Genomic DNA, 10727 nt, shown 5'->3' with positions numbered 1-10727 from the left:
AATGCCTCTCCAATGGAAAGTGTTCTTTGTTTTTGTTTTGCCAGACCCTGCACTGTCTTTTGAGCTTTCTTAAGGCTAGAGCTCTATCACTTGAGCCACAGCACCACTTCCGTTTTTTTCTGTGTATGTCGTACACCCAGGAATCGAACCCAGAGTTTCACCATGCTAGGCAAGCACTCTACCAGTAGGCCATGCTGCTGGGCCTGTGGTTTTGTTTTTTATTTTTTTATCTTTTTTAATTAAAGAATTTATTAACATTGATTTTTACATCATATTTCAAATGACGTCTTTAACAGACAGGTATTCAAGAAGGGAATCTCCATCTACCACCACTGGGCCTGTGGTTTCGTTTTTAATGACTGACTTCTCGTTTTCTTCTTCTTGCAGCAGTTGAGGGTTGTGTCCCGTGGGCCGCCGCCTGCTCTTCTGGACTGCTCTGTCTGCCTTGGGCCCCGCTGGGAGTCCGCACGGTGGACCGGAAGGGCCTTGGTGGCTTCCTGGAGGCCACTGGTGGCTGGGGCGCCGGGAAGGCCGGCTTTCCCCGCGGACAGGGCGGGGGCGCGGTCACTTCAAGTGGGTGGGTCGAATCCAACTTCACAAATCTGTTTCCCCGAGCGCTGCTGCCCGCCTGCCAGGCTCAAGACGGGCGTTCACGCTGCCCGCCCCGCCCAGCTGCCCAGAGCCCCAGCCCACGCGAGCCTCCAGCTGCGCTCGAGACTCACGTGTGCACACGTGGAGGAAAGAGCGTGCGGAGCACCCGAGAACTCTCCGACGAGTTCTTCCCTTTTCCTCCGCTTTCGGGGGAGCCTCCAACGGCTCCAGACCCGCCTCCGCATCACTTGAGGGCCTATCCTTCACCCCGGGGCTCTGGGGGGGGGCAGGGGTGCAGGCCTAAACAGAGGAGCTGGGCCGGGTAGGGGCGCAGGGCCCAGGTGGGGCGCAGGGCCCGGTGGGGTGCAAGGCCTGGTGGGGGCGCAGGGCCCGGTGGGGGCGCAGGGCCCAGTCGGGGCGCTGGGCCCGGTGGGGCACAGGGCCGTTCCACTAGCATCACAGTGGGGTGGTGACGCTGCCACCAGTCGAAGGGGCACCATGCAGCAGATGCGGGGCACAGGCCCCAGACGGCGGCCGGAGAATGCCCTGTGGGCCCAGCACAGGGCCCAGTCCACCTCCCCAAGGCCCCGACGCCGGAGACGGAGCCGGGGCCCAAGTCATCCCCGGGCCTTGGACTCACAGGTGCTCACATTGTCACTGGACTTGGCCCCCTCCGAATTCTGCATGCGGGTGCGGCTGGAGGAGACAGGGGAGATCTTCCGAATCCCCAACTGCCACAGCGACATGACGGTGCGGGAGCTGAAGGAGGAGCTGGACCTGATGGTGGGCGTCCCCTTCAACCTGCAGTACCTGCACTATCTGGACAAAGGTGGCCGCCCCGCCCCCACGCAACCCCACCCCACACCCAGGTCCTGGGACCCTGTCCCAGCTCAGGGCCCAGATCTCAAAACCACAGTAGAACCTTCCAGAAGCCCAGACCCCCTCCCCCGCCCCAGGTGCCTCGGGCCTTTGTGTCCTGGGTCCCAGGGCCAGGCAAGTCCCCGTAACTGCTGGATTTGGGGTGAAGCCAGCCCTGAGGACCTCCTGGAACCAAAGCACCCCACACTCAAAGCAACCAGGTGCCGGTCAGCCAGAAAGTCTGCTGATGTCAGAACCCCTAAAGCAGAGCAAACCTGCCCAAGACTGCACCCCTAAATCTCTAGGCAAAACCCTCAGACTTCCATTGTATCCGCACTAAGAGGCTAAAGCCTGAGCCAAGCTTAGCCCATTCCAGAGTCTCCAAACGCAGAACAAACTAACTCAACACCCCGAAGTTTTTCATCTGTGACTACCCAAAGAGGTGTAGGACCACACCAAAAAGGAAAAAGCAAATGTGGCCAGACTTGAACCCCAAACCCCTAGGCTATGACAACCTCAGAACCCTGACCCCTTCCCCAGCTGTGATGTCCACACAGAATGCAAGGCTGAACAAATCTGCACCAGGGCAAGATCCAAGACTGGGTCCCAAATCTCCAGGGCAGCCACCACCGAGAACCCTAGCTCCTCCAGCCACCTTGTTTTTGCAAAGGTACCAAAGAGTAACACTTCCTGCCCACCTCAGGACCCCCAAACCTTTGTCATGCCAGAGCTGAGCCCCAGAGCTCTGGCAGGCCGTGTGTCCCTCAGGACCACTGCCCCATGGCAACATAAAGCCGTGGCAACCCTGCCCACCAAAGTGTCCCAGGCAAAAGCCCACTCTGCCATGCTTAAACTTAAGTCTACAGATGGCCCATACACCACAGAACCTTCAGCCCAGAGCAGACCTCACCAGGCCCACCTCACAGATGTAAATTCCCAAGCAGATTGTCCAGTTCCGAGCCCCCAGTCTCCGGCCTGCCACTCATGCTTTCCAACCCCAGCCCAGCAGCCACTTGTTTGCCCAAAGTGAGCCCTGTCCGTATCTGAACCCCAAAATCCAAAACCAAGTCTTTCTACTTCCGAAAGCTGGCCCCACACCAGAATCCCAATCTAAGCCAAGTATCTTCACAAGGGTTCCAGACCCTGCCCCCAACAGAACCCCCAAATTCAAGTGAAACCTACCCTCATCTGATTCTCCCAATCCCTAAGAAAACCATGTCTACCTGTTTCAGAACAGAAGCCAACCAACCAGGCCCATATAAGGAAGTCAGGGCTCAAAGTAAACTTTGCTGGCAGCCAGACCCCAAAACTAAGAGCAAACTTTCCAATATACAGTCAAACCTTTAGTCAAACCATCTCATCAGAACCCAACATTGTAAACCAAACCCTCCCTATGTTAGGGTCTCAGATCTTGGAGTAGAACCTATCAGCATCAAGATCCCCCAAATCTCAGGGTAGTCCAGCTTGATTCCTGCCCCATGCACCCCCCTCTTCCCTCTTCTTCCCAGGACTCCATTAGAACTGCAATTCCCCAAACAACTCCTGGCCACATAAGGGGTTCCAGTCCCAGAACAGAGCAGGATCCACAGACAAGAGATCTGCCTCTCACCAGAACCCCAAATCCAGAGTAAATTCTGCTCTTATCAGAGACCCCAAACTCAAAGAAAACCCTGTCCACCTTTGACCCTTGTCCAAGTACTGGCACTAACCCAGTCTGTATCAGAACCCCAAATTCCAGTCTAGGTCCTTGGCTACATTAGGAACTCAGAGTTAGAGCCATCCGAATCAGAACCCAGTACCCGAAGCTCACTGTACCTGCGTCAGGATCCCAAGACCCCCTGTCCCAACAGATCCCACGCGGCAAGGAACGAGTGGAACTGAGGATCCTGCAGGCTGCCTCTTCCTCCCTCCATCCCAGGGCGCAGCCCCCCTATCCTGACCCCTCTATACTATTTAGGATACGGGTAGAGGTTCAAAGCCTCTGGGCTCCATTTTCTCCCCTCTTGGTTGAAATCAATGCAAAACAACAATAAAAAACCAAAAAACAAAACAATAAAACATTTCAAGAAAACGGTCTCTGTGCAGCAGCCCAGAGATTGTGAGGCACTGATGTTGCAGACGGCAGTGGTACCGCAGGGCTGGAAGTCGGATCTGAACACGGCTGCCTCCGCCAGCTCAGAGCTCCACTCACTGCCCTCTTGCTCTTCCTGGCCTCAGCCTCCTAATCCATTCCAGCCGAGTCCCATAATGTCTAGAATGCTCGGTGCGGTTCCTCCTTGGACAGAAATGACTCTGGAATCTCCCAAAGCGCAGGGAAGGCCAAATCGCCTGCCTCTGTGCTCTTGAGAATCGGTTAAACATTTTTCCATGACATATTTCTTTTCCTATAGGAATATTTGAAAGATGCTGAGGTGAGGTGAGGTGAATTCGGAAGGTTTTATTTAGTGAGGAGTTGCCCCTCTCCAGGCACTGGTGGCTCGCGCCTATAATCCTAACTACCCTGGAGGCTGAGCTCTGAGGATCCCCATTTAAAGCCAACTCAGTCAACCCCCCAAAAAGCTGGCAGGGGAGTGGTCGCTCAAGTGGTAGAGTGCTTGAGCCAAAGAAGCTCAGGACCCTGAATTCAAACCCCCAAACTGGCACACAAACAAAGATGTTGCCTCTCGAGTCTAGTCTGCTTTGAACATGTTAACCCACAAGGTGAGCCACTGAGGAAGGGCTGATCAAAAGACACCCGTGGGTGATCTGGAAATTAGATCCCCTGCTGCAAATGCCTGGAGACCTTGTGTTCATTTCTTTTCACTGAGGAACTGTGCTGAGCACCAACCTTGGAAGGGCTGGGCACCTGATGATGGTGGTGATGATGATGATGATGATGATGGTGATGGTGATGATGATGATGATGGTGATGGTGATGATGATGATGATGGTGATGATGATGATGATGATGATGATGATGATGATGGTGATGATGATGGTGATGATGATGGTGATGGTGATGATGATGATGATGATATGATGATGATGATGGTGATGATGGTGATGATGATGATGATGATGATGATGGTGATGATGATGATGATGGTGATGATGATGATGATGATGATGATGGTGATGATGATGATGATGGTGATGGTGATGATGATGATGATGATGATGATGATGGTGATGATGATGATGATGATGGTGATGATGATGATGATGATGATGATGGTGATGATGATGGTGATGATGATGATGGTGATGGTGATGATGATGATGATGATATGATGATGATGATATGGTGATGATGATGGTGATGATGATGATGATGATGATGATGATGGTGATGATGATGGTGATGATGATGATGGTGATGATGATGATGATGATGATGATGATGATGATATGATGATGATGATATGGTGATGATGATGGTGATGATGATGGTGATGATTCTTCCTTCTCCTCCTCCTTCCTCATTTGATGCTCTATTAACTTAAGCCATGCCTCCAGTTCTGGCTTTTTGCTAGCTCAATGGAGGTAATAGTTTAGGATTTGGCTTCCCAGGCTGGCTTTGAACCGTCATCCTCAGATCTCGGCCTCGAGTAGTTAGGATGCCAGGCATGAGCTACAAGCCCCAGCTACTTTCTGCTTCTTACTGCTTAGGAACAAAGCAAACTGTAGAGGCAGCCATGAGAGAAAGCGTGTGCATGTCAAAGGTAAACCAAGAACCCCAGGCTTTCCCAACGTGTTCTCCACAGAACCTCCGCGCCCCTAGCCGGGCTTTCCTGGAGCCGGGTTTACCAGAGTGTGTGCCTGCACACGGCGAGAGTGTGCTGAGTGATTCGCTGACCACAGCTCTGCCACAGCGGCTTCCATGAAGCCCAGGTCCCGTTGCTCTGAGCGGGCACACCCTAAGGGGCACATACTAGCTGCAGGTGTCGCTGGCATCAGGGATAGAGGCCAGGAAGGCATTTCCTCATCCAACCCACCTGCCATGCCAGTGTAGAGGAGCCCTCGGTGGAGAAGACACTCCAAAGAGCCGACATCATGTCATCTGGGTCACACCGATAGCCACCCACAGACGTTTGCCAATGTTGGCATTTTGTTTAAACATAGTTAACTCGTGTGGGAGCACGGTGCTCCCTCTGTAATGAGTGCTCCTTCAGGTTCAAGTCATTCTATTTGTAGAGTCTAGCTCATCAGATAGCAGTACTGACTCAGGTATTTTTCTCGTAATGGCATAAGCTATAATTACAGAAATTTATAAATTGGTGCCATTGGTTTGTGTATGCGTGTGTCCAGCTTCTATCTGAGCTGGGCCAAATTAATTTTCTAATAAGCATTAATGACAGCAGACAGAGACTCAAATGGAATCATCCAATGAGATTTTTGGTTCAAGATTCTGAAACGATCTTAGTTGGAAATATCCAAGGTCAGATAATCTCTTAGGCAACACAGCTGCTTTTATTTATTGTGCTTTCAGATCCAACTTTTTTTTTGTCAGTCTGGGGGATTGAACTTGGCCTGGGTCCTGTCCCTAAGTTCTTCTGCTCAAGGCTACTGCCCTACCCCTTGATCCACGGCACCACTTCCGATTTTCTGGTGGTTGATTGGAAATAAGAGTCTCATGGTCTTTAGTGCCCAGGCTGGCTTTGCACTGCGATCCTCAGATCTCAGCCTCCCGAGTAGCTAGGATTATAGGCGAAAGCCACCAGGCCGGGCTTCCAATGTCCTTTTTCCTCATAGGAATTCTGCTGGACCACACCACACTGAAGTTTCACGACGTGGTCCCAGGAGGTATCATCTCACTGTGCATCTGGCATTATGATGGCTGGACAGAGCTCGTCCTGGCGGCCGCCGAGGGGGACCCCATCAAGGTGGCTTCATGCCTGGGCCTTGGCAGGGAGGAGGGCCCAGCCCCCCAGCTCTTCCAGATCTTTCCAGTCACCCTCTGAGGTGGGGTGGCCCGTGGCCCGGGTCCCTGTCCCTATGTCCTCTGGCCAGCTCCTACCCCCATCCTGACTCCTGGGACCCAATGCCTCCCTGCAGGGTGCTGGGGCCGGAGCGCCCCCCCCCCCGCTCCCTGGTGCTGGGAGCTGTCTGAGAGCTGAGTGTGCAGAGTTGCAGAAGCCCAGAGCCTGGGTCCGTACTGCCTCCCTCCTCCCGTTCCCCGGGGGCTGGGTGCTGCCGGCCAGGGCCACTGTCCACACACGAGGCCATCTTCTCTCATCCACACCCTGGCCGGGAGCCCTTCCACTCCCTGCCCCACCCCGGGCCAGCCGCGGACAGGGACCATGTCCTCCCCATTGCCTCCCCTGGCCCACGGCGGCAGGAGGGGGTCAGAATAGCCAAGCGTGACGGACGGTGGCCTCCTCCTCGCCAGCTGTCCTGCCTGGGTGTTAGCGAAGACACGTTCTACCGCACCACCAATGCCCGGGCCCTGAAGGGCCACGCGTGGCAGCAGTGGATTGCCCAGCGGGCCTTCGTGGCCCTCTACATCACCTCCCACCGAGGCCACGCGGAGGCGGTGCAATACCTTCTAGAACACGGTAAGGCACGCGTTCCATGGACGGAGGGACCCAAGTCTCACCAGGCCTCCCACAGGTCCCCAGGGCCCGGGCATAGGCTAGGGCCTTCCCAGGGCCGGCTTTCTAGAAGATTCTGCTGCAACGAGGCAGGAATTGCAGGACTATGCAGCTACCGTGGATCTTGTGGCTTCCCAGGTCACCCAGCAGGCTGCATGCCAGGGACTCCAGCTGCTGGGTGTCCATTCTGCCTCGCCAGATGTGGGGTCCGGCCCGAGACTCCAAAGGCCCTGTGGTCGGCAGGCTAGTCCAGCTCGTTTTTCGCTCCCTCCCTCTCTCCAAATGTTCAGCCCACCTCTGCTAAGGGCCATCAGTATTACGTCTGAACAAAGGCCTTGCCTGTGCTCCCAATCCATCCACTCCCTCCCTCCAAACTACCCGGCCCCCCCACAGGCGGCAGCAGCAGCAGCTTGGGTTCGGTCCATTTCCTGGGGTGCGGTGAAAGATGGCTGTGCCCAGCCTAGGCCAGCAATCCTTTAAGTCTCCCAAAGCTCTTCCAGCCGGATGTCTCTGAAGGTTGGAAAATGACACAGGCTTTGCAAAGTTTCCTGTCCGCCGGGTAGAGGGCCCGGCTCAGCTCATGCAAACCAGCCATAGCTCTTCCAAGCTGGTGACAGGAATGTCTGTGGAATTTAATTGAATCGCCTTCGTTTCTGTCATGATATTTGCTACTGGTGTCTGATTCAATTCCACAAGTCCACTTGAGACACCTGGCAGTAGGGGGCCGGGACAGTGCCCAGGGCATCCCGGCCAGCACCAGCTGTGCACTGGAGATAAAGCAGCAGTCATCAAAGCAGCAGCGGCCCTTGGGGAGCTTGTGAGGAGAAGCCAGTGCATTATTCCACAGAATTCTATGCTCAGCCATGAATAGAAAACTCTGGAAGACACGGGGCTGCTACTGAGCTCATACAGGGATAAATGAGAGAAAGGTATTCTGAGAAAGGGACTTTGCAATCCAAAGAAGGGTAGGAGTTAGGGTGGGAGGTCAGGGAGGAGGAAACAAGTGAGGATGTTTGCAAAGCAAGCAGCGTGTGCTAAGGGCCTGGGGCAGGACGCAGGTCACAGGGGAGGAGGAGGAGAGATATAATTGGAGCCTTGGCTGGGTTAGGTGGGACAGGTATGGGGAGTAGCTCTTCCATAAAGAAGAAGGAATGGGGTGCAGTAGAGCCATGAAGATGTCCCTCCCCCTCTTCCCCCAGACCATGGGATGGATTCCTGGAGTCTGAGCAGGATTCTGATGTGGATGCATGGAGAGGTCACAGGCTGGAGGCCATCACTAATGGGGCTGGGGTTGTGAAGGCCCCTGGGGATGGTCCCCCACTCTCCCCAGTGCCCCCCACCCTGCGCCCTCCTGCCCTTCTCAGGGTCCTGGTCGGGGCGGTGGCCTTGCTCAGCTCGCTCTCCTCTGTCGCAGGAGCCAGCTGCTTCCAGAAGACCCCGGTGGGCAGGACGCCGCTGCACGCCGCGGCGGCCATGGGGCGCACAGACTGTGTCACGCAGCTCATGCAGCACGGGGCCTCCATCCACGCGCTGGACGCCAAGGGGGAGACGCCCATCGCCCTGGCGCACCGCCTGCACCACAAGCAGAGCGAGCGCAGGATGTTCATCCTCCGCTGGATGTCCAAGACCGGGGCCAAGAACACCGCCAACCTCGTCTTCAGCCAGTGACGGCGCCCGCGGGCCCCAGCGCGGGTCCCCGTCCAGCCTGCAGGGCCTTAGGAGGCGCGGGGGGGCCATTCAGCCAGGAACCCATTACAGAGCTACCACCGACCACAGCCTCCGGCGGTGAGCTGTTTGCACGTGACACGCCATCATGCGGTGACTTCCCGCCCCCTCGGAGGCCGTGGAATGTCCTGGAACTCCAGCGGAAGCAGTGTGACCCCGTGGGAGCCAACGCTCCTGCTTCGAAGCGTTGCCATGCCTTCTCGGGGGTCTGGGGGGACAGAGGGGTAGCTGGGGGGGGCGCTGTGGTTGCTGCTGGTTGCATGGTACCACATGACCTGAGATCTGAACTGCCAAGCTGGCAGCACCCTCTGTCAGCACCTTGAACCCCTTCCCTTCTCCCCGGGGCCAGGCTGCCCCAGGACTCACGCTCAGCCCTGGGCCTTAGCTACCACTCAGTTGTAGACCGACCTTGAGTGGAGTGTAGACAGGCAGAAGGTACAGTCTGAAGGGTTACCATCTGAAAAGGCACTGGAACCCAGCTGCAGCAGAAACATCAGCTCTCAGAGGTTTCTAGAACCTTCTAGAAGGGTCCATAACTTTCTGAGAGGCTCCTTGTCTATTCACATCGGCCTCATGTTTGCAATGCTTGCTCTGGAAGGAGATCCTTCAGAAAGCAGACTCTGCTGTGGGGGGTAAGATGGGAGGGGTTGGGTTCCCCTAGAAATATCTGTCCCCCAGGGCTGCTGTGGGGACTGCTGAGGCCCCCCCCACCCCGGGGGTGGCCAAGGCAGGAGAACGAGGGACGAATCTGAACCGACACGCCCTGGGCCGTGGCACAAGAGGAATGAGAAGACTCGAGGCACTGGTGTGTGTGTCCTGAAAAGGGCTGGAAAGACCCTTGGTCTCCACTGGAGGCCATCCACAGTTCTGAGAACACGGACGGCAGCCATGGGCCCACGGTCATCCCCTCCCCATGGCCTTTTCAGACCCCCGAAGCCTGGGACCCCCAACACCACTTCTGGGCAAGGACCCTGGCATGCAAGCTGGTGCTGGAGGGGTAGAGGCTGGGCACCCTTTCCGGCTCACGTCCTGCCCACGGGCCCCGGCTCTCCCACCACAGATCCCATGACCCATAATCAACCCCTTGACCCGTAGCTGACCCGGTGCCCCGCTGTCTCTCTGAGGGGCTGCGCTGGCTGTGGTCGTGCTGCGCCAGCCATCTACGTGACAGATGATGCGCAGGGAAAAGAAGCAGCCATGTCCAAACGGAGACCTTGTGTTTGGCAGACGCCTTCCAAAGTCAATAGGCAGCCATTAAATAACCCAGCGGGTGGCAGCTCATTAGCTAATGAGGTGCGGGTGGGGGGCATGCTTTTAATGAAATGAGTGACGCGGCTTCCAGCCTTGTGCTGCTAGGCTGTCTTGATGGTTGGGCAAACCATCTACCTGGCACTCAGACCCACGGTTTGGGGGCCAAGCACTCTGTCTTCCTGCGCCCCAATTCAATCAGACGCTTGGCCACACATCCGGCAAGTTATAAACTCTTGGGGCCAACACGTGTCTGCTTGTGGCAGGGTCATCTGAACTCCTTCTGGGGTCCTGGGGACCCCTGCTTTAAGGCAATCTAGGCGCTGGTCATGAGAGGGGAGGAGGTGGGGGGGTTGCTCCACCATCCTGTGCCTGTGGGCATGCCCAAGGCCCTGGGCTCCAGTCCAAGCACAGGCAGGCAGGCATGTACACACACACACACACACACACACACACACACACACGCACACGCACACACACGCAGATTACAGTGAGCCCTGGGCCACATGTCACTCGTAACCAGGGAAGACTTTTCATGTTGTAGCTACTCTGTCCAATCTTCCTTTTGCTCCCATATTCGGGGGGGGGTTCACAGGAAGGAAGAACCTGGGGGAGGTGTTTGATCTTGAAGTAGTTTGTGGGTCCCTGCAGCCTGTGTGCTCCCGCAGAGGGAGGGAGCTGGGGCGAGGCACGGCGGGCACGCTGTGTGTGCAGCAGTGCACATGGCTGCCGACT

At 55.9% G+C, this 10727-nt stretch overlaps 1 protein-coding gene across 1 annotated transcript; it reads left to right on the top strand.

Moving 5' to 3' along the window:
• Window positions 1–1056: 1056 nt before the first annotated feature.
• On the top strand, window positions 1057–8867 carry Ankrd60 (ankyrin repeat domain 60). Its single transcript, XM_090352895.1, has 4 exons — window positions 1057–1420; window positions 6181–6311; window positions 6818–6983; window positions 8434–8867. Exons 1-4 carry the CDS (start codon window positions 1090–1092, stop codon window positions 8685–8687), a joined length of 882 nt encoding a protein of 293 aa, XP_090209021.1. The 5' UTR covers window positions 1057–1089; the 3' UTR covers window positions 8688–8867.
• Window positions 8868–10727: the final 1860 nt, after the last annotated feature.

Source organism: Megascapheus bottae, chromosome 18 (assembly GCF_031878675.1).
Source record: "Megascapheus bottae isolate mThoBot1 chromosome 18, mThoBot2.hap1, whole genome shotgun sequence".
In the NCBI taxonomy this organism is placed as follows: Eukaryota; Metazoa; Chordata; class Mammalia; order Rodentia; family Geomyidae; genus Megascapheus; species Megascapheus bottae.
This window is presented reverse-complemented; position numbering and strand designations above follow the sequence as displayed.